The 27,316-nt window shown below is 41.7% G+C and overlaps 1 protein-coding gene across 2 annotated transcripts; it reads left to right on the forward strand.

Annotated features, from left to right (window-relative positions):
- CLTB (clathrin light chain B) lies at positions 1–27,253 on the forward strand. Of its 2 annotated transcripts, XM_060240208.1 has the most exons (6): positions 1–353; positions 3,725–3,771; positions 18,468–18,585; positions 20,163–20,274; positions 23,277–23,330; positions 24,325–27,253. In XM_060240208.1, the coding sequence occupies exons 1-6, from the start codon at positions 173–175 to the stop codon at positions 24,494–24,496; spliced, it is 684 nt and encodes a 227-aa protein (XP_060096191.1). In that variant the 5' UTR covers positions 1–172; the 3' UTR covers positions 24,497–27,253. The 2 variants fall into 2 exon arrangements, with proteins under 2 accessions (XP_060096191.1, XP_060096192.1); XM_060240209.1 differs by lacking the exon at positions 23,277–23,330.
- Positions 27,254–27,316: the final 63 nt, after the last annotated feature.

Raw genomic sequence — 27,316 nt, forward strand, 5'->3', positions numbered from 1 at the left:
TCCTTGCATTGTCAGGCTCCTCCTGCAGCCGCCGCAGTGACAGCTGAGCCCGGGCTGCCTTTCGCGGATTGCCCTGCTCGGTGGCGAGTATATTTGCAGGCAGGGAAGTTCAGGGCTGTCGGCTGCTCAGCGCCCATCCCCGAGAAGGAGGGCTTGGTGCAGGGAAACAAACATGGCTGATGATTTCGGGTTCTTCTCCTCCTCGGAGAGCGGAGCAGCCGAGGTCCCGGAGGAGGACCCAGCAGCTGCCTTTCTGGCTCAGCAAGAGAGCGAGATTGCGGGCATTGAGAACGACGAAGGCTTCAGCACAGCTGAGGGGGGCTTGGGAGACCCGCAGGCGGCAGAGCAGCCAGGTGAGTGTGGGAAGGACACGATGCCCCTCCGCGGAGGGGAATCCTAGACGGGCCTACAAAACAGACCAGCCGGCTAGTAAGATCTGGGAACAGGAAGCAGCTGATCATTTTAGCGGGGAACCACTGAGATCTCCCGCTTTTTCTTGTCGGAGGAGAAAGCTTGGGGACACCCACAAAGCAAGGGTTCCGTTGGGGAGGGAAGCAGGCTGGGCCGCAGATGCAACCTTTCCGGAGGTGGAAAGCGCAGAGGCTTTCTTTGCACTCAGAGCTGGCTGTTGGAGCCTCATACTGGCCAAGCCATCAGCTGGGATGGTGCTACTGCTATTTATAACTTAAATAGCACTTTCTACAGTCTGGATTGTGTTTGAGGAACATGCTGAGTCAGACTATTGGGCTATCAGTCAGTTTTGTGTGCTCTGACTGGCAGGGGCTGTCTGGTTGTGGTCTTTCCCATCACTTCTAGCTGATGCTTTTAACTGGAGATGTTGATATCTGTAACTGGGACATTGTGTATGCCAAGGAGGTGCTCTATTACTGAGCCATGATCCCCCCACCCCAACTGAGGCTCAGAAAAAAATGCCAAAAAGTCCATGGCAGAGGAGAGATTTGACTCATCTGTTCACTATAGTGCCTTTCTATCCTAGAGGCTTCTTAATGGAAGCAAAGGCTGGCTGTGCTTTGCGATCCTCATAAGACACAAGCAGCCCTAGCCCTTCAAAACAGGGAAGAAGGGAAGCTTATTGGACCACATTGGTCTCTAGCAAGTAGGCCAAGGGCAAGCCAGCTCAGCATGACCCATCAAAAGAGCTCTCTAATTCCTTCCTTGGCTGCCACTGGACTGGGTAGACGAGCTGCAGAAGGAAGGTTTGGATTTTCTGTGGGTGTATTGTATGTGAGGTAGACATCCTGAAGCTCCAGGCTGACTTTGGGAGGAGTACCTGCAAAATGTTGCCAGACCAGACTCAGTCATCCTGGGTGTAGCTAGATACTCAAGGTGGGAGTTGTGTCAGGGAAAAAGAAAAAGCTTCTGTAAGGAAGTGGCATTAGAAGCAGGATATGCTCTGAGTATAAGAACAGCACACAGAATGCCCCTGGCAACTTTTACTCCTTGACTTCCTTTCTTCCCTGTGCTTAAGGTTGCTGATTCTTTTTAATTGCTCTGCTCATGTGCCCTTGACATGTGTCTGATTCTCATAATTGTAGCAGATAGTTCTTCTGACCACTTTATCACTATGCTGAGAAAAACTTAATCTCTGCAGTTTCTCTATGTCATACTGTTCTTCAAGGCACGGAAGACAGAATAACAAGACAACTCTGGCTCAGCTGAGAAAGGTCCATGAAAGCACCCTGTTCCCAAACAAGACATTTGTTCTCTTTGGCCATGGGTATTTATATATTTTAAATACTTGCATGCTCATCTCTGTCCTGATCTAGTCAGGACCCATGGTGGCCATTAACAAAACATGCACAGGAACCCCCACACACTGTTTTAAAAGCTGTTTTGGGAATGGGACGGTGGCTCAGTGGTAGAGCATCTGCTTGGGAAGCAGAAGGCCCCAGGTTCAATCCCTGGCATCTCCAAAAAAGGGTCCAGGCAAATAGGTGTGAAAAACCTCAGCTTGGGACCCTGGAGAGCCGCTGTCAGTCTGAGAAGACAATACTGACTTTGATGAACCAAGGGTCTAATTCAGTATAAGGCAGCTTCATATGTTCATGTAAAAGCTAAATTAAAACATTCTGTTGTAAGAACAACCAGCTACAGTCAGTCAGATCTAGTAATTAAACCCTTGTACTTCTCCAAAGGGCCTTCTAAATAATTCAGTTTTGCAGCCTTGTCAGGAGCACAAAAACCTGCTTTACTTCTTCCCAAGAAGCTATTCCACAAAAGCAGGGCAGTGACTTGAAAAGCCTGAGTTAGTTTCCAAAGGCCTGGGGAACTGATAGAGGCTGGCTGGTCCCTCCATGCTCTTAGTGAGCTGTCCAGAAGTTTTAAGCTCAGTAATATTACTTCCTCATTATGGGCCAAAATGTGGCTATAGTAGATCCTTACCTTCCCCCCTACTTTCTTCTGAACTAGCTGCCTTTAAGACAGTTTCGTTTAGAACTTCACTGGAGGTAACATGGAGGTCCTCCCTCCCCACAGGATAAAGATGTAGGTGGGAAAAAGTTCTCCCATTATGTCAAGTCAGGAGCAGAATGATTCTTCTGGCCCAAATGTTAATTTTTTTAAAAAAGTAGATTTACCTGGGTAAATCTTCTGAAATAAAGGGATCCACTATTATGTTCCACAGGGTACTATTGTTATATAATCAGGAATTAAAGCAACAGGTGTTTGGCAACCCTAGGGAGAACTAAGACACATATGCCAGCAGCTAACTCTTCTGAAGGTGATGAGAACAGGGTTCTTGGGCCTTTAATAGGTATTTTACAAATGAGCCATTTGGCATTTACAACCTCTTCCTTCACCACAACACTGTGATAGGAATATTTATCAAGGGCATATTCTCCATGGAGGTCATGCATTCCATCATCTGCCCACACGGCTCTTCTGAAGTTTACATAGGCAGACAGTTCTATTGTAAGGCGATAAATGGGCACAAATTGAATGTTAAAATAGAAATAGATTTAAAAGTAAGTTCCATTGACCTTTGTGGGAATTTTTACACACATCAGGCTTCTAAGAACATTCCATGTAATTTTAATCTCTGCAGAGTTTCCTGTACATAGTGGCTGGTTCCTTATCTAGGTCTTAGAAGAATGAGTCACAGATTGATACACATACTGTTACTAGGAAGGTTATCCAAAAGACTGTTAAGAGGAAACTACAATCAGTGACTTGTTTACCAGATTATTATTTTGGGATGCTGGAAAATGAATGTGAGAATTAGAGATTCCTGCACACTCTGTCTCCAGTTACTCTAAATTTCTGCTTGCCATACTCAGCCTCTTCATATCTTCTTTCAACTCCCATGTCTTGTTTTTGTACATTCCATCCTGTTGCCACCACCACCACAGAGGTGCTTCCAAGATGAAATCAGCTGCTTTCCCTCCCAGTCACAAGGCAGGAAGCCAGTGCCTGATTATAGTGTACCACACTTCAGGTTCAGCCTTCTGTTGCCATCCACCATTGTCTAGAGAACCAGCATGGTGTAGTGGTTAAGAGTGTCAGACTAGGATGCTAGAAGACCCAGGGTCAAGCCACTATTCTGCCACGGAAGCTTGCTGTGTGATTTTGAACCAGTCACAATCTGTCAGCCTAGCCTACGCCACAGGGTTGTTATTGTGAGAAAATGGAGGAGGGGAGAGCAATTGGGGATATAAATAAATGCAGTGCAAATGACTAATGCTTTGTTCTTTTCCTTCCTCTGCAGTTGATTTTGAGAGTGCAGGGACCACTGTGAATGGAGATGTGTTTCAGGTGAGAATCTGTGCACTTGTTTGAACTTTGAAAAAGAGCAGTGCTTGGTCTTGATGGTTAGCAATCACAGGTTGTGATGGTGAACTGAAGTAGCTGGACTGAAAGTTCAGGAGAAGATTCATTGAGATGTCTCATGAAAGAAAAACACTGATATTGCACCTGTATTTTGACTAGCTGTAGCATCATCTTTCCGTTATAGTAGCTCCTTAAAGGCATAATGTAACAGTTACAACTTGGAGGGCAGTGCTGTCATGGACAGAGGCTGTTAAATTTTGAGGCAGGAAATTAATTGAAAGAGTCTGGCAGGCTGGATAATCAATGGGGTAAGCAATTTGGTTTGGGGTACATGGAGAATATGAGGGTTGAGTAGTCTAAGAAATGAGGACTTTTGTCAAGGTGAGAGCAGATGCTGTTGAGTACAGTAGTAAAGAAAAGGATTTGTCTAGCAGATCTGTACTGTTTTAAAGCGCTACTCTGTGGGTGAAGGAAGATTACAGAGACTATGGCTGTATCTCTTCATGGAGAGGATTCTCAAAGCTGGGAAACCATCAGACAAATTGTGGAAAGGTTGCTTGACCCTTCCTTCTTTGCAGTACTGACCAAGTTTCTTCATATGCACATGCAGCTCATGGGCGCTGATGCTTTGTTAGGGCTGAATCAAATGGTTTTATCTGGCAGAGTAACAGTACAGGGTGAGAAAGCTGTGACTTGGTCGTCCAGTCATTTTCCAAGGATAGAGGTGACCAGCAGAGCTTTTTAAATTTCATTTGATAAATTAGACGAATATGGCTATCAATGGGTTTCTTCCTTTCCCTGCATCTGGATAGCACTCTTGCCCCCTGAATTTCTTGAGAGCTGAAATTGGATGCTTTGTGAAAGCAAGCAAGAGCTTGTTCACATTTCATGTTTTTAGCTGTGTATGTTAAAATGTGAATGTGGCAGACAAGGGGTTCAGAGGCACCTGAGTATTGTAGGATCATATGCAGCTCCCTATTAATTGTGCAGTAATTACAACCTGGGATTTGCTACTCTTTAATGTGATATTCTTGTAGCATTTCTCCTAACATTTACTTAGGATCCCTCACAGCTTTGTGGGTTTTTTGTTTTCTTAAGGCTAAACCAGAGATGAATGGGGGGTGGGGGGTGGAATTCACATATATGCATTATCATTAGTTCAATTTTTTTACTCATTTTGCTCAGCAGCCCTCTAACAACAACAACAAAAGAATGAACTTCAAACTACAACGCTAATAAAAGAGAAACTAATAATAGCCTAGAAAGGCTTGAACTAATCTAAAGTAAACTGAAAAGAATTAAAATCTACACGCAACTGCAACCTCCCCCTACCCAACACTCCTGCACATGGGAATAACGGGGGAGAAGCCCAAAGAAGTTATCAGAGTTTAAACGGATACATCTTCAAGGCCTTCTGAAAGTTCAAGATAGGCAGAAAACCAAAACAAGAAAAGAGCTAAAACAAAACTACAGAACTGCTAGAAACTTATCACTACTCCCCTACATAATTAAACTGTGGATTGAGACAAGGGAACTGACTATCCTCAGATAATTCCCCGCAAAGGCAGTCCAAATGAAATGAGAAAAACAAAATGAAATGAAAGACTCATCTAAAATAAACTTATAAGGAACATAATAAAAGATAACAGGAAGAAACAGAATTTAGTGAAATAAAACTCCTTGATGCAGAGCGTCAGCCAGACCAGCACCAGAAACCATATTTGCCCTCATGTTTGATGTGAGACGGGGAGGCCTGCTTGCTGTAACGATACCTAAGTTAGTGGAACTAAAGCTTTCTCCCTTCCCCCACCTAAGCATGCTACCCTCAAAGGATTTCAGGGGAACTCTTTCAGGCCACCTCTGACACTGGAGGGCAGCCTTGCTGAAAGAAAAGTGCTGAAAACAGCATGGGAAGGAGGCAGGGTGTCACTCCCCTTACCTACAGGCTTCATTTTTATTATAAAATTGATCCCCATAGTGCCTCTTGAGTGCTGAGCGGGTGGGCATATGTACGAGTACCTGTGAGTCATGTCTAGTTTTGTTCTTAAAGTGCAGCTACATGTTATGGGAAGTTCTGTCATTTTTTCCCCAGACTTTAAAAAAAAATAGACTGTAGCCATTCAGGGGGCAGTTTCAAAAGGAAAAAGGGCAGGTCTTTTTCTGGGGGTGGGGGATGTGGTGAAATGAAGTTCTAGTGTGTCTTTGTGGAAACAAAATTCTCAAAAAGTGTTTAAAAGTTCATGAGGGATACCCTGCATGTTTCTCCTTCATTTCCCTTTTTTTCCCAAGGGGGAAAAAAAACCTGAAAAGGGGTATGTGTGTTAGTGTGCAGAGGAGCTATTTAACTCTTTCCTTCTTGCCAAACTTCCCTCCTACCTTGGTTTTGCTTCTGCTAGACAACATGTAGAGATGTTTTATTAGAGTTCCCAAGTATTACCTAGTTCTGGGTGGGGCACCATCGAATCTTTTTACCCGATTACTAGAGCGTCATGCGCTTGATATGCCTGGTGTGATAATGTCACTTCCAGGTGACGCCATCACACCAGGCATGTTGCGATGTGCTGGAGCTCTTTGGGGGTGGGGCTCCCCTGCCAGCTCTTTATGGGGCAGTGGGTTGGAGGCCCCAAAATCAGGGGAACTTGGGAAGCCTGAATTTTATAAATCTTTCCCAACAGAGGTAAAACAAGGGATGGCCTTTTTGAACATATGAAGCTTCCTTATACTGAATCAGACCCTTGGTCCATCAAAGTCAGTATTGTCTTCTCAGACTGCAGCGGCTCTCCAGGGTCTCAAGCTGAGGATTTTCATGCCTACTTGCCTGGAGCCTTTTTGGAGATGCCAGGGATTGAACCTGGGACCTTCTGCTTACCTAGCAAATGCTCTACCACTGAACCACCATCCCTCCTCACTTTTTGTGAAGTGCAGGAAGAAAAATAGCCCCCCTTTCTAATTGATCTTTTTAAAGCTGCAAGCTCCCCCCGCTACAATTTATATCTCTATATAAAAGAAGCCTTTTTCAACACCAGCTCCCTGAGATCTTTTAACTGGAGTTGCCAATGCCTGAACTCAGGCTCTGTAAAGCAAGTGCTGTGCCCCTAAGCCATGGCTCCTCCCTAGTTCTGAGTCTTCTGTACAACACCCTTACCCTCCATCCCATTTCTGCTAACACCAGCCCACAGTCATACAGCACCATAATAAGTTTTGTACATTGGTAGTTGTTTGCAAGAAGCAATGTAACATGCAGTGTCCTTTTTGGTGCCATTCCAAAAACCCTGAGATATGAAGGAGTCCTCTCTGCCCAAAGGTGATGAAGGCAGTGGCTGCTTTGGAGTCTTTCACTTCTTGCTTGCTGTGCTATTCACCTGGTTTACAGTTTCATAATCCCACTGGAGATGGGTAGACTTAATTGGATTAGGGTGTGAGAGTGGAGTGTAATCCAATCTCTCTGAAGAACAGCGAAAGCACTTATGCACGGCTGCTTGTTTTTCTGATTCAAATGGCCTGGGAGTCTGACTGCTCAGTCCAGGGAGGCAACCCCATCCCCTCCCTTCTGGCTCACTTCCAGTCTTATAAAATCCTGATAGCACCTTCTGAGTGCCATATATTTTCCTAGCCAGAGAGCAGGCCTTTATGTCAACAAGTCAGGTTAAACTTTCTGCTCACTGGAAGGGATGTTTGATGCAGGCTGAGAAAAGGGAGTGGAATTACTTTGTGGTCATAGGGATGTCATCCAAGCTGTTGCAACTAGATAGCTGAGCACATCTATGCTACTCACCCGTCGTAACTTGTCTGTGGTAGAAAATATTCCAGGTATACTTTGGGATGGCCTGCTTCTGAAGACTGGGAGGGGGGGATTGCCTTAGTACTCAGTTACTGGAAATGATGGAGGAATGACTGGGTATATTTCACAGTGGAGGACAACTGCACGCAGGAGGCTATAATAATTCTTCTTGAGGAGCCTAAGACAGGGAAGGAGAGGAACATTGTGGAGGCTCCTGCAAAAGCTGTGACTTCAGGAGAAGGAAGTGATCCCTTCCAGAATGGGTCCAGTTTGGTGTTGCTTTCTGTTGCAAGCCAGAATTGGTAACCTCTCAGGGAAAAGATGAAATAGTCTTGAGGTTTGGGTGCCACCCTCGGTGCCATTCCTGCCTTTCTTGAACATTTCCCTTTGTGTAGTCAGGTGTCTCATTGCACTCCACTCTAGGGAGATAGTTTGCTCTTGTTTGTTTACCTCACTGCCTCTTACAGAAAGGCAGAAGAGGTCAAATCTATCCCATGATGAAATTATCCCCTGGTTGCATCCTGGTAACAACAGAAGTTGCAGTAAGTGCAAGCAAAATAGAGACGTCACAGGAAAGTAAACTTTTAAAAAATGCTAAGTCTGTGGTAGCAAAGCAGATCAGAAATCAATCACATTGAAGACTAAGCAGGCGTATTCCAGTATAAGTGTTCTTGAGTCAGAATTCAATTTATCAGATGTATACAGGATGGAAATCTTTGAGCTCCGACTCATGGAAGTTTATGCTGGAATAAATTTGGTTAGTCTTAATTTCTTGATTTCTGTTTCACATTGCAAAAAGTTTTCTGAGTTTGATATGCATCAAAAGCTGAGAGATAAGGCAGTGACAGTGTCATCCTAAGCAGTGCTATGCCCCACTGACTTCAGTCCATTTAGAAGGCTTTAACTTTGAATGGAATTGTGATTCTGTCAGCCCAGCCTCCTTTATTGCAAGACCCTTGTAATTTTGTCTTCCCTTTCTATACTCAGGGCACTGGATAAATAGTAAAAGAGCTACAGGGAAGATTTGTTAGGGTCGCTAACCTCCAGTTTGGGGTGGTGGTGGTGGTGGAGATCTGGAAATATGACTGATTTCCAGACAATAGAGATCAGTTTCCCAGAAGAAAATAGCTGCTTTGGAGGCAGCCTTTATGGCATTATGCTCTGCTGAGATCTCTCTCTTTCCTGAACCCCAGCCTCCACCCCCAAGTATCCAGGTATTTCCCAAGCAGCAGCTGGCAGCCCTCGCTTTTGTGGAAACCCTCCAAAAGTCTTTTATTGAGCAGGCTTGGTGATGAGTTCCTATTTCTTTGTTCCTTAAGATCTGGGGAGGGTTTTAAAATGTAGCAATTTATGCTTGGGTGTTGGGCCCCACTTTTGGTGTTTCAAAACTGCCAAGTCAGAACTGATTTTTAAAAACTGAAAAATTGCACAGTTGTACTAGAAGAGGATAGTTTAAATATACCTGGCTTGAAATGATGGCCATTAAGTCTGTCTCATGACAGTTGCTAGCACTCCAGTGAAGAGCAAGATGAATCACAGAATGGAGAGATTGGGAATTCCCCAGCCTCAGATTAGACAAGGGGGGACTTTAATTTGCTAGCAAGGAATATGATTTTGAAAATCGAACAAACTACATTTGCAGCAAAAATTAAGTGATCTTTTGACTGGGGGGAATGGGCTTTTTTTCACTGACTCCCAGAAATTATAAACTGTGTTTCTGAACTGTAGACATGTAATTTTTAGTTGAGGAAAGGGTGAACACATAGTTGCTTTAAAACGTGTCCTCATGTAGCTGTTTAAAAAGAGGATAAACAGTGCAAGGCTAACACTCACCTCATTTAAGAAGCTTCTCTTTTTAGATTTCTTTTATTTGAAGGTTGTAAGCTCCCCCCATTCAGCACTAGGGCACTAGTCTCCTTTGTTCATTACTATTTCATTTATTCATGTAGAAAGGACCCCTTACATCTGCATAGTATTAACGGCACAGTTCTATAGCTCTCAAGAGGAAACAGCTTTTGTTGCCAATCAGAAATGATCGCGTACCTGTGTTTTTTTGCATGGCAGAACAAGACTCAGTTTGAGTTTCATAAAACTTCATAAAATAGTTGTACTGTGACAATAGTGGTTATTCTGCTTTAGAAAGCTAGTGGTGAGTTTGTAAGCACCTTCCAGGATGGCTAACACAGCCAGTCTGCTCAGCATTTGTGAAGAGAACTAAGAAATGTAGTAGGGAATGTGACCAGTGATGACAGTATACCGTGTGTGTGTATGTATGTGTGTACATCAGGTGGTAACTATTTACCCAATCCAGTATGAATTAACAGTGATAAATAATTAACTTCCTGTAAATGCAGATACCATCACTTTTGGGAAACAGGAAAATAACCAAACAGCTTCGAAATAGCATAGACATTAATTATATCTATGTATTTAGTTGCACTTAGAGATGTGTTTAGGCTTATAGGCAGAATTGCTTTGTCTGTTGCATTGTGCTCTTGTTATTAAGGCATTTATTTCATGGGTGGTCTACAAAAACAGCAGATTGTGCAATAAAATTGTGAGGAGACTCCTAGGCTAGAATCTTTTCCACTAATGTACTAATTTTCTACATGATTAAAAAAAAACATGCTGGAGCATTTCTCTCACACACATACAGTCTGGCAAAGATCCAGAACCATTTTACTATGTAACTTGTTTATATAGACCAGATCTTAACTCATTTAAAAAAATAATAAAAGCTGAAATTCTGGAGAGTGGAAGTGTAGGCTCAGATGAATGCTTGTAAGCAATATGATCTGACTCAGGAAATAACTGGAGACTTTGGGGGTGGAGCTAGGAGCAAGGTTCTGACAAGCACAATTGAACCCCAAAGGGAGTTTTGGCCATCACTTTTAAAGCGAACACGTTCCTGTCAAATGCCTTCCCTCTCTTGGAAATAATGGAGGATGGGTACTTCCGGGGGAGGAAAATGCCGAGCTGAGCTGTCTCTCATAACGGGAGCAGGCTGGAACTTCTGTTCGGGGTAGTGGAAGGCAAATTAATGCCTACTGCCTACTTTTCTCAGTTAGAGAATAGTCCAAGACATGCACGGAAAACTTTAAGGAGATTTACCTTGGTTTAAAGGGAGCCCCGGAGGGGGACTTCTTTGAGGCTTTGAGGGGTCTCAGGGGAAGTTGCATAGTCATCATCTGCAGAAGTGCCCAGAGTCATTTATTTGACATAAGCTTGTCAGGATCCTAACCTTCTTGGACACTGCTAAACATCTAAAGCTTTGAAAGACCCGTGGAAACTTGGATAATTGGAAGAAAAGGTACAGAAGATTATTTTTTCATTCCAGAGCTATTTATAGCTTAAAGGGACAAAATTAAAAGGTGGGAAAAGAAAGTATAGAAAGCTTGGAAGAAGAGAGAAGGAAGAGGCGAAATTTGGATTTTATAAATATAAAGGACAGCGTTAAAACTGCTAAAAAGTGAGAAGGAATTTATTGTTTTGTCTACTTGCGGTTTGGAAGTAAAAGCAACATCGTCATACTGGAACAGACCTGCAGCACATCTGAGCAAGACAGGAAATATGTCAAGTACCGTGAGATCTCCTTGTGAGTTGGTGGCAACAAAAACAGGAAGCAGTAGAAAGAAAACCTACTCTAGGAATATATACCATTGAGAAACATCGGCGGCCATTGCTGGGAGGCTAAATTAAAAACATTGTTTTTTAAAATAATTTGGGACATTAAAAATTGTTGGAATCAACTGAAAATAGGGTAAGAAGATAAATACTATTGGTCATATTATTTGTGGGCTGTTTGGAATTTTTTAAAAGGAAAAAGAAATTATAAAAGATTAGGACTTGCCCTAATAAAAAGTTGCGGCCGCCATTTTGGAAAATTTAAAGACTTTAAAAATAAATATCTGGACTTTGGGGGCTCAGAGGACGGCGAAATTGGGCTTGCCAAGAAGGGCAAGTCCTAATCTGTTGAACCTGATAGTCAAATTGAAAATTGGTGAGGTCAAAAATTTTGTTATTTTTTGAAGGGTTTAAAAGTTTTAAAAATTCACATCTTGACCTAGGAAGCTCCGAGGAAGATGAAATAAAGTTTATTTTAAAAAGTAAGCCCAAATCTCTTGAATCTGATAGCTGAATATGAAATTTGTGAGATTAAAATTTTGGGTGTTTTTTTTTAAATGTCTGAAGCCAAGCAGCCCCGAACAAGGGCTCTTTCAATGGAGAAAATGCAGGAACAATTGGATGCAATGGAAGCCAGAATGATGAGAAGGGTCAGGAAGATGATAGATGAATCGAAAGAAGAAATTATTGCAGAGATTAAAAAAGACATGGAAGATCTCAGAAAGGAAACTGGGAAAACAATTAAGAAAGTGCAGGAAGTAGACGGAAAAATGAAAGTATATGATTCCACCTTGTTGAAAATTCAAGAAAAAGTGACAATTCATGACTGCAAATTGATGGAAACTCAGATACGTCTGAGAGGAGTACCTGAAGTGGAGGATGGTGATCTGAAAGGATATATAATAAAAATAATTGCAGAATTCCTAGAAGATCCTGATGAGACTAAAAATATGTATGACTATATGTACAGAGTGAATTCACTTTTTGCCAAGAAAAATAATCTACCAAGAGATGTTGTTATATGGCAAAGGAAATGGTGGGAAGGATCGTGAATAAAAATTTTGAAAAGGCATTGATAGTGGGAGGCAGTAAAGTGAGAATCATGAAGGAGTTGCCAAGGCAAGTGATAAATGATAGGAGAACATACAAAAAGTTGACAGAAAAACTGAGAGACAATGGCACGAGGTTTAGATGGATAATACCTGAAGGTTTGAGCTTTGAACTCCAGGGGAAAAGAGTCACAATTACAAATGCTCAGGAGTTGCGTAGATTTTTTGAAGAAAATAAAGAATTTGCACCATGATGGATTACAAATTATTGTCTTGGAATGTTAATGGACTAAATTCACCACAAAAAAGAAGGGCAACAATTCATTGGATTAAGAAACAAAATTGTAATATAATTTGTTTGCAAGCAGTACACATTAAACAAAAATATTATAAATTTTTATGGAACAAACAATTGGGAGTAGAGTTTTTTTCACTAGCTGAACAGAAAAAAGGGGAGTGGTTTTATATATTAAACAAGAATTGGAACCAAAATTAGTATTTAAAGATAAGGATGGAAGATTTGTAGCAGCAGAGATAATATTAAATGGGGAAAAACCCATTGTTATTGGGACTGTATGCGCCTAATGGTGCAAAGGATGCTTTTTAAAAAGACATTACACAACAGCTGGATGAGCTGACTTCTGACCAAGTATTGCTAATGGGAGACTTTAATGGAACAGTTAAGAACTCATTGGATAGATCTGGAGGGATAAAAATGATGGGAAAGAAGGGAAATTGCCAAAGTCTTTCTTTAAATTGGCTAAACAAGAAAATTTAGAAGATATATGGAGGAAATTTAATCCAGAAGTACGGGATTACACTTTTTTTTCAGCAAGACATAAAACTTTTTCTAGAATTGACATGCTGTGGGGAACTAAAGACTTAAGTCTTATAACAAGGAAGATAGAGATTTTACCTAAAATTGGGGCCGACCATAACCCAATAATGTGGATTACAAAATTGTCCAAGAAATTGAGAAGATGGAGATTGAATGAAGATTTGCTACAGAATAAAGAAACAGTGACATTTCTAGAAAAGGAACCTAAAGCCTTTTTCCAAGTGAATGATAAAGAAGATATTGATTTTCAGATGGTCTGGGATGCTTATAAAGCAGTAATGAGAGGGGTGTTGATTACTTTGAATAATAAAGACAAAAGAAAAAAAGAAAAACAGTTGTTGGACATTCAAAATGAAATAAAGAAAAAAGAAGGGGAGCTGAGAAAAAGACCAGGGAAAAAGAAAATTCTAAGGGAAATTTCAATATTACAAACTCAATTGAGACATTTGTTAAATAAAGAAGTGGAATGGAATTTGAAAAGACTTCAGCAGAAATCGTTTGAAGGGGCAAATAAAGTGGGAAAGTATTTGGCTTGGCAATTGAAGAAAAAGAGAGAAAATAAAATTATTAATAGAATTGTGATAGATGGAAGAGAAGTGGTTACTCAAGAGGGAATAAAAAGAGAATTTTTAAGTACTATGCCAAACTGTTTAAAGGTGTTAAAGTAAAGAAAGAGAAGATGGATGAATATTTACAAAAGTTCAAAATAGAGCCCCTAACTGAAAATATGTGAAAAGTTTTGAATGATCCAATTGAAAAGATAGAAATTGAACTATCAATCAACGCAATGAAAAATGGGAAAGCTCCCGGCCCAGATGGATATACAGCTAAATATTTTAAAACTTTTAAGGACGAATTAATACCAAAATTGCAGAAGTTGATGAATATAATAAGAATAAAAGGGAATGTACCAAATATATGGAAAGAAGCTGTTATTTCCTTGATACCTAAAGAAGATAGAGATGCCACGAATGTAACAAATTACAGACCAATTTCGTTATTAAATAATGACTATAAAATATTTACAAGAATCTTGGCAGAACGGCTTAAACAACATTTGATAAACTTTATAAAGGAAGATCAAGCAGGGTTTCTTCCCAAAAGACAAATAAGAGACAATATTAGGACTGTTGTAAATATTGTAGAATATTATGAAAGACATCCGGAAAAAGAAGTAGCATTATTCTTTGCAGATGCAGAGAAAGTATTTGACAATTTAAGCTGGGATTTTATGTTTGCGGTAATGGATAAGATGGAGCTGGGAGAAAGTTTTATAAGAATGATAAAAGCAATATGCTCTGAACAAAGGGCAAGGCTGGGTGTTAATGCAGATCTTACAGAAGAAATGAAAATTAGCAAAGGTACTAGACAAGGTTGTCCACTCTCACCATTGTTGTTTATAATGACTCTTGAAATTTTATTGATGCAGATTCAAGAAGAAAAAGATATAGAAGGCTTACAAATAAAAGGATGTACTTACAAATGTAGAGCATTTGCTGATGATATAATGTTTATAAATGAAAACCCCATACAAGATACACCTTTGTTGTTAACGAAAATACAAGAATATGTGGAGTTGGCGGGACTTTCTATAAATAGAGAAAAATCTAAAATTTTGTGTAAGAATATGCAGATGAACAGACAACAAGAATTACAAAGACTAACGGGCTGTGAAGTTACCTCCAAGGTAAAGTACCTAGGGGTGGAGATAACAATGAAAAACATTGATCTGTTTAAAAATAATTATGAGAAGTTATGGCATAAAATGGATGAAGATATGCTAAAATGGAACAAGCTTAATTTGTCATTGCTGGGCAGAATAGCTGCAATAAAAATGAATATTCTACCAAGGATAATGTATTTGTTTCAAACTATTCCTTTTGTGAAGGATGCCAAACAGTTTGATAAATGGCGTAGGAAAATTTCAGAATTTGTGTGGGCTGGGAAGAAGCCAAGGATTAAAATGAAAATTCTGTCAGATGCAAAAGAGAGAGGCGGATTTCAACTACCAGATTTAAAATTGTATCATGAAGCAGTCTGTTTAGTATGAATAAAAGAATGGATAACATTGTTAAACAAAAAACTTTTAGTGTTGGAAGGTCACGGAAATAAATTTGGCTGGCACGCATATTTATATTATGGGAAAAAAGAGGATGGATGGTCTTTTCTCTCACCATTATATAAGAAGCAACCTATTAAATACATGGATAAAATATAAGAAATATGGAGATGAGAGAAGACCTTTATGGATAGTGCCAGCTGAAGTGATAAAGATAACGGCTAAGACAGGCGAAGAAAAGTGGCTGTTCTATAATCAATTATTAAAAATACAAAGTGGGAAAATAGAACTGAAAACTGCTGAAGAATTGAGTCATAAATATGATTGGGTTCAAATGCAAAAAATAAAAAGCTTGGTGGAGAATGATATCAAAACTGAAGGAATAAGGAAAGAACAAACAGAAATGGAAAAAGTTCTGCTTGGAGACAATGAGAAACTAATTTCAAAAGTATACAAATTACTTTTACAATGGTCTACAGAAGATGAAGTAGTGAAATCTCAAATGATAAAATGGGCAATTAATGTAAATAAAGAAATAAAGATGGAATCTTGGGAATATTTGTGGAAGAACTCTATGAAACTCGCAACATGTCAAAGTATTAAAGAAAATTATTTTAAGATGATGTATAGATGGTATATGACTCCTAAAAAATTAGCAAAGATGAATAACAAGATGCCAGACAGGTGTTGGAAATGTAAAAAGCATGAAGGTTCTTTCTACCATATGTGGTGGACTTGTGAAAGAGCTAAAATGTTTTGGCAGATGATCCAGCAAGAGATGTCTAATATCTTGGGATATGAGTTTAACAAAGTTGCGGAGACTTTTCTGTTGGAATTACAAATGGAAAAATTTCCAAAAGAAGATAGAACTTTAATCTGGTACTTGCTCTCAGCTCCTAGGACATTGTATGCGCAGTTGTGGAAGCAAGAAAAAATACCAGAGAAATGGGATTGGATTATAAAAGTTATGTCATGGAGTGAAATGGACAAATTAACAAGAATATTAAGAGACTATGATTTAGAAGTTTTTAAGATGGAGTGGAAGAAGTTCAGAAGATACGTAGAAAAAGAGTGGAAAATAAAAGGACATTGGACAATCTTTGATAATGATTAAGTTTTTTAAAACAATATAACTTGGTTTTTTAATAGTTAAGGGTACCTTTAATATTTGTTTTTCTTTAAGTAAATAACACTGGCGGGGGGCCAAGTAACGGGGGGAGGGGTGGGGGAAAAGTAAGATATGGGGTAGATAAATCTTTCCTTTTTTAAGTTGAAAGATATATAGATTTGCTACCATATGTTACCAATAAAATTGTTTATTGATCGGAAATAATGGAGGATGGGGGCACCTTCTTTTGGGGCTCATAGAATTGGACCCCTTGGTCCAATCCTTTTTAAACTCTTTTTTTTCCAGGAGAGGCACCAGATGCTATGTTGAAAATGTGGTATCTCTACCTCAAAAAACAGCCCCCCTGTGCCCTAGATACCATATATCAATTCTCCATTATACCATATGGGAACTGGTCTCCATTTGCCCCCCACCCTGCTTTCTGATAACCCTGGGGAGAGGACCTCCAAACAGGGGAACTGCTGTCTCCAACTGGGGATTGGCAACCCTAGGTTAATTATCTGTGATAGTTTGAATAAGATGAAAGCATTGTAGGGGATGGCAGTTCTGCTTGTGAAAGCAGGCCATTTTTGATACAAAGCTCTGCAATCTTCTGTGAAGTAACTGCAGGGAGAACTGAAATAGAGTTGCCAGCTCCAGGTTGGGAAATATGTGGAGATTTTCAGCGTAGAGCCTGAGGAGAGTGGAGTTTGGGGAGGGACTTCAATAGGGTATAATGTTGTTTTTTAAACAGAGGCACCAAAATTTTCAGCATAGCATCTGTTGCCTCCCCTGAAAAAAAAAAAGAGTTTAAATAAGATTGGACCAGGGAGTTCAATTCTATGAGCCCCAAAAGAAGGTGCCCCCATCCTCATTGTTTCCAATAGAGGGAAGGCATTTGAAAGGAACGTGGTCTCTTTAAAAGTGATGGCCAGAACTCCCTTCGAAGTTCAATCATGCTTGTCAGAACCTGGCTCCACCCCCAAAGTCCCCAGATATTTCCTATGTCAGACCTGGCAACCCTAATTACTGGCCTTAAGCAAAGGTGATCACATTTAGCCTTCATGATGTCAGTATGTGAAGTCAGTTCTTACCATGGTAACAGCACTTGATGACATCAGTGTGATTCTAAGATCAAGTGAAAAAATTCCCCTTCTCTTTAAAAGTACAAGACACTAATGGTTTATGAGTAGAAAAAAGAGTCACTGCTCACTTCTTTAGAGTAGTGACTCACGAAAGCTCATACCCTACCACAAATGTTGTTAGTCTTTAAGGCGTTGATGGATTCTTATTCTTTTCTACTGCTACGGACAGACTAATACATCTACCCATCTTGATCCTAATATTTTAAGACTAGCTGTGACATCACAGGGATGACATCACAGAGGCACAGTTTGCAACCATTCCTTCTTGAAACTGCAGGATTCCTTGATGCACAGATATGAAAGTCATGTTGGCAGCAAATGGCAAATTCTATAGGGCTGGACAGGTACTTGACTTATAAAGGAGTTTCATTAGGCTTGTATGACCCTAGCCTAGTCATGACAATTGCTCTTGGGCCCTACATTTTCAGACCCATCTCCTTTTTTTGTTTTTGTTTCTCCCTCCTATTCACTGGACATTGGGCAAGGAACATGTATGTCTACTGGATATCTGGGCATAAACCTTACCCGTAATTCTTTATAGAACTTCTTCCTACAGGAGTAGGGTTGTCAACTCCACATTCAGGAGTACTTGTAGATTTGAGGGTGGAGCATGGGAGGGGAAGGACCGTCTAAAGAAGCCATTTTCTCAAAGAGTACTTGAAGAAATGTATTAAATAAATAATAGAAAAGTGATTTATGTAGTCTGGAGATCAGTTGTAATTCCCGGAGATCTCCAGTCCCCATCTGGAGTTTGACAACCCTACACAGGAAGTATTAGAGACTCATGGCTTTTATGCACCTCACCATACCAAAGAGGTATTGTTGCTCAGGGCTATGGTTGGATTTTACACACTGGCGTTGCTGCCAGCTCTTGGTTGGGAAATATCTGGAGATTTCAGGGATGGAGCCTGAAGAGGGCAGGGATTGGGGCATAATGCCATAGAGTCTAACTTCCAAAGCAGCCATTTTCTCTAGGTGCTGACTCTGTCACCTGGAGATCACTTGTAATAGCAGGGGAGTTCCAGCCACCACCTGGAGGCTGGCAACCCTAGTACACACTGTTACTTTTGTCCCAAGGAATCCAATGGACCCACAGATGCCTACGCAGCCATTGCCCGAGCTGACCGATTGACACAGGAGCCCGAGAGCATTCGCAAATGGCGAGAGGAACAGAAGAAGAGACTGCAAGAGCTGGGTAAGAATGAAAATATGACAAATATAAACTATACAAACTGATATTGTGAGGATATGTCAGTGTGCATTTTAAATTATAATGTGGGTTTCTGATGGAGTCTGTGATGTAGAAATCTGAAGCAGAAATTTGAACCAGGAAAAAAAGAGAGAAGATACTGCAATTAAATAAATGAAAACACAAATAGACAGAAATTAGTTTAGGGCCTATTACTGAAAGAGAGATAATCTGAGAGGAGGAGAACAATTAAAATAGTAATAATGATTGATGAAATATACATAGAGAGAGCTGGGAGAATATATAAATGGGGAAAGCAGGGGAAAGGAGGTAATGACGGAGACTTTAGTCTTTTCTCACAGTGACTCAAGAAGGGTTACAAAAAAGAGAAAATTAAAAAAGAAAATACTGGCTACAGGCCTTACTTGGCATCATAAAAGGCTTCAGCGGGCAGACAGCATTTGTGGGCATCATTCATAGCTGTGAGCCTCACCAGCTCCTTTAGTATTTTTATGGTAGCATGGGGTTGCCAGCCTCCAGGTGGTGGCTGGAGGTCTCCAGGGATTACAGCTGATCTTCAGGCAACAGAGATTAATTCACCTGGAGAAAATGACTGATTTGGGAGGTGGGCTCTGTGGTGGTATTGCACCCCACTGAAGTCCTTCTCTTCCCCAAACCCTGCCCTCCTCAGGCGCCACCCCCAACATTTCCAGCTATTTTCCAATCCTAAACTGGCAACCTTAATGGTAGGTCATTTCTACAGTGAGCCTGCTACAGACATGCACTTGCCACATATCTGATACAGGTACAGCCTACTTCTGAGGAGGAGGTTCTTGGGAAATATGCTTTTCTCTTAGAGCAGAATCTGAATTTGTGCTGCAACCAGTGTCATGAAGATTCTCCATTCCCTTTTAAAGCTGTGCTCTTCGCAGTGTTGATTGGCTAGCTCTTGTGCTACTCACAAAGCCACCACATCATCCCTGTCCAATCAACTTTTCACCAATCAGCTTTTGTAGAAAAAGCCCAGCAGGAACTCGTATTAGGCCACACACCCTGGCACCAAGCCAGCAGGAACTGCATTCCTGCTCAAAAAAAGCCCTGGCTTTCACAGATTAAATAGTGAACAAAAGTTTAGAAAGGACAAACATGGTGGACACTTGGGAAATAATTATAATATATATATCCTGATCAAAATATATGGAGTGTGCAATCTGGAAGATGTCTGTTGAGGTGTGAAGGCAGGGGAAAGCAAAGCTCGCCCCACAGTTGAAAGATCAATATCAGCTCCTCTTTAAAGGTATGTGTGTAAGTACCATTATACATCTGCACCTGGCCCTCTGTCCATGTGTAATCTGGTCAGGCTTTTCTCCCTTCTACCCCATGGAAACCTATTACCTTCTCTTAAACGGAACACATTTGACAATTTACGCTTAGGAATATGCTTATTCAAGGAATATCTTCCTTGTTGTGGATTATCCCCAGCAAATGTGTCGTTTCCTTCTGCCTGTCACAGAAGTCAGCTTTGCATGATGCTCAAGAGACTGGGGAAGCTCATTCTACCAATCATGTATCTCTCATTCTAGATGCTGCTTCAAAAGTGTTAGAGCAGGAATGGCGTGAAAAAGCCAAGAAAGATCTGGAGGAGTGGAACTTGCGGCAGAATGAACAAATGGAGAGGAACAGGGCCAATAACAGGTATGGCTGGGAGGAATAAGCATTCTACCCATTTTAATCTTGCCAATAACAGCAATATTAGCATATTTCACTGTCATAAACCCATCTTGGATCTGTGTATGTTTATATGCATGTAAAAAGGTAAAGGTAGTCCCCTGTGCAAGCACCAGTCGTTTCTGACTCTGGGGTGACGTCGCATCATGACATTTTCACAGCAGATTTTTTATGGGGTGCTTTGCCATTGCCTTCCCCAGTCATCTACACTTTCCCCCCAGCAAGCTGGGTACTCATTTTACTGACCTCGGGAGGATGGAAGACTGAGTCAGCTACCTGAACCCAGCTTCCACGGGATCGAACTCAGGTCATGAGCAGAGAGCTCAGACTGCAGTACTGCAGCTTTACCACTCTGCGCCATGGGGCATGTAGCACGTTCCTTTTCTTTGTGCCACCACCCTAAGCTAAGATCTAGCCTCCTGCATTACCAGTGACCAGTGTTCCCTCTAAGCTGAGTTAGTGTGCGCTAGCTCACAGATTTTTAGCCTCCAGCTCACACATTTTTGTCAGCTCAGGAAGGATGACCCCCCAGAGCATAATAATTTATGTAGTAGCTCACAACTTTAATACCAGTAGCTCACAAAGTAGAATTTTTGCTCACAAGACTCTGCAGCTTAGAGGGAACACTGCCAGCGACTTGAGGAACACTAGTAAAGGCTGCCTCTTAGTATGTGCACAGGACAAAATTTCCCAACTCCTTCAGCCTTTCCCCTTTGCATGCATGTTTACTGTGAGTGAGTGGCTAAGGCCACATGGAAAGGAATCTGAAACACAGTCTGCTCTCTCAAACAGAAAACTTTATAGCTGCAGTTTATTCGGCTAAAGCACAAGACAAGGGAAAATAACTATTATGCCTACTGGTTCACAGATCTAAGGAAAAGAACACAAAAAATCATTTCAATAAAGCTCCACTTAACAATATAGGTTTACCTCCAACATCCATCTCTGCATGTCCATGGACCAAATGCATATCTTGAGCCCCCCGACTCCTAGTATTTGAACATCACTAACTACAAGTTGTGCATTAAGTGCCATCAAGTCACTTCCGACATGGCAGCCCTATTAATTAATGACCACCAGAAGTCTCTTCCCCATTTTAAATTTAGGAACTTATTCCCATATGAATGGTGAGCTTCTATCTCCCAATCAACCAAAGGCACACACTCTGCACATCTCAATTCCCAGATAATGTTTTACAACAGCTATCCACCTCGCCCTTCCTGGCAGGTACAGCAAATGGTTGTTTCCTTAAAGAAACAGATCTCTGCTCTTTTGACCTCTTGGTGCATTTTATGGCTCTCTTCTCTGGGAAAGATAAGTGGTTGTCAGGATCCCAGAGACAACCTGGTGAATTTCAGAGCACCTTACATCTGTGGTTCATGACACTCACCACCATCAACGCCCAGAACACTGAAGCTGCCTCTTGGGAGCTATAATGCAGCATTACAGAAGGGTGCAGGCCAATACTCCCTCTAAGCTTTGGAGTCTTGTGAGTAAAAATTCTACTTCATGAACTATTGGCATTAAAGTTGTGATCGAGTGATTTGGCTATTGCATAAATTAGTTTGCTCTGGGGCCATCCTTCCTGAGCTAAGACAAAAATGTATGAGCAAGCTCATGCTAACTCAGCAGAGGGAACATTGGTGCAGGCTCTTTTGGTTGCAGGCAATGTGTCCTAAAGGCAAGGCACTGAGAGGTGACTGGGATGGGAGTTCAGAAGTAAAGCATCTCAGGCCATGTGTTAACCATCATTCCCATTTGTTGGTGCTGAACGATGCCAAATAATGGGTTGGTGGCCTAGCCATGCAGCAAGACTAATCTTACTTTGATACGGCTGATCTGGCCACCTGGATCAATGTCACAGTAACATCTAAACTAGATGACTACTAATGCACTGTACGTTGGTCTCCCCTCAAAATCAATTTGGAAACTCCAGCTGGCACAGAATGCTGTGGCTAGATGGAGCATGCATATTATTCCCATTCTGCAGACACTCCATTGGCTGCTCAATTGTCGCCTGGCTCAGTTTAAAGTATTGGCTTTCACACACAAAGCCATTCATAGCCTTTGGCTTTATCTGTGAGACCACCTTTTCCTATATGCTCTGCTACAACAGCTTTACTCATGTCAGCTGGGCCTTCTACAGGTGCCAACTGCAAATGGGCAAAATCAACAGCTACCTGTACAAGTGCTTTCTCTAATGGGGAATGACCTGTTGAGTTTAGAAAGACTCCCACTCTCCTGGTTTTCTGCAAACTATACAAAACAGAATTATTTAAGAGGGCTTGTCTGCACATGTAATAGCGTTTCATTGTACAAAATGGCTTACAGTTACTTGGGTAAATGATTAGGGACTGTAGTCTATAATGCTGTGCAAAGCTTACTGTAAGTAGAGTTATGTAATTTTTTGCATTGCTTAATGTGTCATGTGAATACTTATGCTATGCTTCAGTTCTTTCTGGTTAGTTCCATACTTCTGCAATCCTAATGCATTGTTGATTGTACTGACTTAAAATGTGTAATCAGCCTTGAGTCCCTGGGAGAAAGGCGGACTATAAATAATATAAATAAAAATAATCACTGCTATGTTATCTGCAGCATGAAGGCAGTCATTTCCGTGTTAACAGCTGTGTGCAAACTTTAGTCTCCTCAGACATAGCTGAAATTGTTATCTGAAAGACTAGGAGTGGCTCCTCCTTATGCTGCCTCTAGGCAACAATGCCTGTCTTTGGAAGATTCTCTCAGAAGCTGTTTCCTGTGGTTGCTCAATGCCAAATATTTGTTTTTGTATGGGGCTTCTTTCTGTCTCTCCTAAGCATCTGACCAATAAATTTCTAACAAGCACCTTTACTGTTCTGCACTGTAGAATTCTGTTGCTTTGCCCACTGAAGGTACTAACCTCTCTTTCTCTCTTTAACTCTGCTGCCTCTCTGCTCTGCACTTTCTCCTGTCTTTGGGTCCTGCCGTAGGATTGCTGACAAAGCCTTTTACCAGCAGCCAGATGCCGATGTGATTGGCTATGTGTACGTCTCTTTCCCTTTGTAATCGTTCCTAGGAAGAACCCCTTGTGCAGATGATAAGTGAGATTTCCAAGCCTGATGGTTATGATAGAATTCAGATAGATTTTTGCCAGACATTTTACTGGAGAAGGGGTTCCAGATTAATATTATGGAACAGGGTTATGCTGTATCACTTATTCCTTTTATAGAAAGAGCTTCTAAGCCTCCTCTTTCATTTAGCAAGTCCAGTGTTTCTTTGGTATTGCTGTGCATGATGCTGTTCTTGTAGCTGCTGGGAGATCCATGGGTGATTTTTACATACCAATATCCTGATGTATCAGTGACTGCTGCTTATTAGTAACTTCATATGATAGCATCCAGCAAATGTATCTTTTGCAGAACTGAATATTGTGTGGAATAAGGTTGCTCAGGTAATGCGCTGACGAGCAATACCTGTCCTCCCCCTTCTTTCTCCTCCCCAAGCCATTCAGTGACCTTTTAAAAAAAAATCCCATTTAGATACTTTCTTTAAAAATTCTTTAGGTCCAGCCTGCCTGAGTTGTGATTCACCAAGCTGAATGCACCCCATTACTCTTTGTATTATGGCCTGCCAGATGCTTGACAACCATGTCATTGCAGTCCCAGGTAGGCAGCAACAATAGGACATTTGTTGAGTCCCTGGTTGGCCATCATAGATAGCTGGTGAGCCGTGTTTAGCTCGGCTGCTTGCATGTTGTGCAGGTACAGCATCACAGGAAGAAAGCAAATTCTTAGTGGTGCCCATTTTAATCTCAGGTTGGCTGCAAAGAAAGAAAGATAAAAAGGCCGCCATTGCCACATGAAGTATTCTACACTCCTAAATATTGATGTTCAGGAGAGTTCCCCAAGTAACTAGGAGTTCAGTACCTTAAGGGTTTTGTGTGCTCCCTATAGAAAGATCTGCAGTCTCCACCCCTTCTTTCATGTTCATAGAACTTCATGGGTTGAGACCTGTCTTCTCGTTTGCCTTCTTTCTTAGGGCCTCAGAGGAAGCCTTTCTGAAAGAATCCAAGGAAGAGACTCCTGGCACGGAATGGGAGAAAGTGGCTCAGCTCTGTGACTTCAACCCCAAGAGCAGCAAGCAGTCCAAGGACGTGTCACGCATGCGATCTGTGCTGATCTCCCTCAAACAGACACCTCTGGCCCGCTAGCCTACTGAGGAGGGGCTGGGGCTGGAGTGAGGATGCAGTTTACTCTTTTGCCAGCAGGTGTAGCTGCAGCACAACAGGCTTAGAGGGCCACTGGCAGGAGACCCAAAGCATCCCACTCCTGCCCCTTCCCCTCTATTCCGTTCGCGTCACTCTGGCCTGTACCCCTCCCCTTGATTTTACTTTGCTTAAAGGGTGCAATGGTATCTTTTTACACATATTTATTAACTGTGTGGTTCCTTGGACAGCAGGCCTCGTTGGTCCCTGCACCTGCTGCCTTCAGGAAGATCACTCCCTCTTTCACAGTGCTGGGAGCATTCATCTGCCCCCTTTCCACTGGTCAGAGGCCTGAGCCCCCTTATCCCATCCAACGTGGCAGATACAGTAGATAAAGTGCAATTCATCTTTTTTATACTTTGCACCAGACCCAGGAGGCAACAGCAAATCAAAGGCAAGTACCATTTAGAGGCTGAGTTTAAGGTTGCAAGCAGGATGCCCGAGTTCAAATCCTAGCTCTGTTGCTGTTTTCCCCAGTGATAATGATCATTTTTTCTAACAGAGAGTTGGAACTCGTGTGTCACTTGGTGATGCCTGGCAGGAAGTAGCTTCTTCAAGGCAAAGGCACACAAAAGGGAGAAAGGCTCATGATGAAAACTCTAAACCTGGTGCAATGAAATGGCTGACTGGGACAATTGCTGTATGAAGTTGTAAAATAGTGTGTGTGGGGGGAGAGAGAATAGCCAAGCCATATCAGTAAGATGTACTTCTACTGCATGCAGCACTATTTCTCCCTGCAAGAAGATGGGTCAGAAGGCAAAACCTTATTTGGACATAAGTAACAAAAATGGGGGGGGGGGAAACATACTGTAGGGATGGAATGGGAGTCAAACCATAACCTAGGAAGAGATTATTCTATATTTGCTTGAATGCAGGGAAATAATATGGGGTCAGCTAAGATGCTTGCTTCCAAATCTGGAGGACAATGCTATATGTGAGAGACAGGAAGGATGTTAGAAATCTTTTAGGCACATGAGCAAGCTCCAAGCCAATTCCTGCATTACCATCAGCCACAGAATCAACATATCCTGCTCCAGTGCCATCACTGAGGTACTTTACAACTTTGTTTGGGAAGCAGATCTCTCCCACCTGAGCTAGTATGTACTAATCCCCTCTACTCCTTATAATCAGCCCAGCTAAGAAGCAGTTGGAGAAGGGTCTAGAGCTTCATAAAAGAGAAACTCTGCTAAGTGCTACGTGGTCAGCAGTTGATTTTTCTAGTATTTGTTCCTTTCTGTTGCAGATTTCTGCAGTTATTCCCCCACTATCACTTTTAACTGAAGGGGAGTAGCAGATTCCTGCGGTTTCCCATTTGGGCATATGCTGTGCTGCCAGGGTTTTCTCTCTGGCTCATTTAATAAAGGTTCTTTACCTTGAGCAAATGTAGAGGAGGTAGTCCTACTGAAAGCTTTAAATCTTGGGAAAAAAAGGAAAATAAAACAAACAAAAAAAGCACAATGGCCACATGTGGCTATGAGAAAACCTGGGAAGTCTGGGTTATTTTTGGAAAATACAGCCTATCGGAAGGAGCTGAACTGGCGGTATTTAGTCTTAATTCTGATATATTTGTGCTGAAGAATGCATAGAGCTGGCTTTTCTGATAACTTATTCGCAGGCACATTGTACAGTGCAGGGTCCTCAAGTGTTGGCATCACCTCATATTTTCACATGGAAGCATTTGTGAGAAAATGCTCCATAGAAAGCCTGGAAGTTGCCCAGCGGTTTCAAGCATATTCTCTGATAATTTTTGAATTTCCAGATTTGGGCTAAGTCATAGTAGTGCCTCACCATGTAAAAGAACGTGATAAAGTACCCCCTGAAGATTTTACACTGACTGGTCTGGATCTTTTGCCTTTTTCATATTTATAACATGCTTAAGTCCTCATGGGGTTACTTTCTCACATCATTTTCCCACACTGAGGCATCTGAAAGAAAATGCAGTGTACATTCCAACAGGGAAGGTGATTAAAGATTTATGACTCTTGGCAACCAGGAGCTGCATTGGTTCAGAAATAGACTCCATGAAAATGAACAGCCTGGTAGGATAAGAGGAGACTTGCAGTGTGAGGATCTAAACAATGGGGCAGTCCTCAGTGCATCATATCCCAGGACTAGATCCTACTGGTTTAAAGTATGCTGAGTTGAGATTTGACATTTGAGGCAGTCACACTGTGTTCTCAGCTGGCTGCGGAAAAGAGGCAAAAGTGCAGGAAAACATGATCTTGTCATGGGGTAGGTTTTCTCTGGATATTAATTCTTCAAAAGCTGGTGGGGGGGTCAGATACACAAATCACATGGAAGTGGAGGCTGAGAAGTGCCACACAGTAAGGTAGGGGACAGAAGACGCACTGGCAGCCGCAGCCTCTCCTACAACCTGTTACAGAGCAGTTCCCAGCATAGACAAGACAGACGGGCTGCCCTCTCTAAGCAATGATGGTCCAGCTGGTTGTCACAGCCCATGCTAATCAGGCTCTCTCTTCTTCAGCCTTTGCTATGGGCAAGACACAGGCCCTGCTTGGAGTTACCCCATTGCCCCTGACATTCACTGCTCTTCTGTCCTCTGTCACAAATGCAAGAAGCAGCAGAGGTGGCATTCAGGGGAAGTGGGAAGCTTTGCCTACGGCTGTCCTGTTTCCCCATCCCCACCTTCAAGATCTGTTAAATCATCTGTTATCAATAAACTGCCCCTACTCCAGCCACAGAGCTAAGAGTCACAGAATGCTTTATTTCCACATTTCTATGTTGTAATTTGGGAAGTGCAGGGGG

The sequence above is a fragment of the Heteronotia binoei genome, chromosome 5, assembly GCF_032191835.1.
Source record: "Heteronotia binoei isolate CCM8104 ecotype False Entrance Well chromosome 5, APGP_CSIRO_Hbin_v1, whole genome shotgun sequence".
Classification (NCBI taxonomy): Eukaryota; Metazoa; Chordata; class Lepidosauria; order Squamata; family Gekkonidae; genus Heteronotia; species Heteronotia binoei.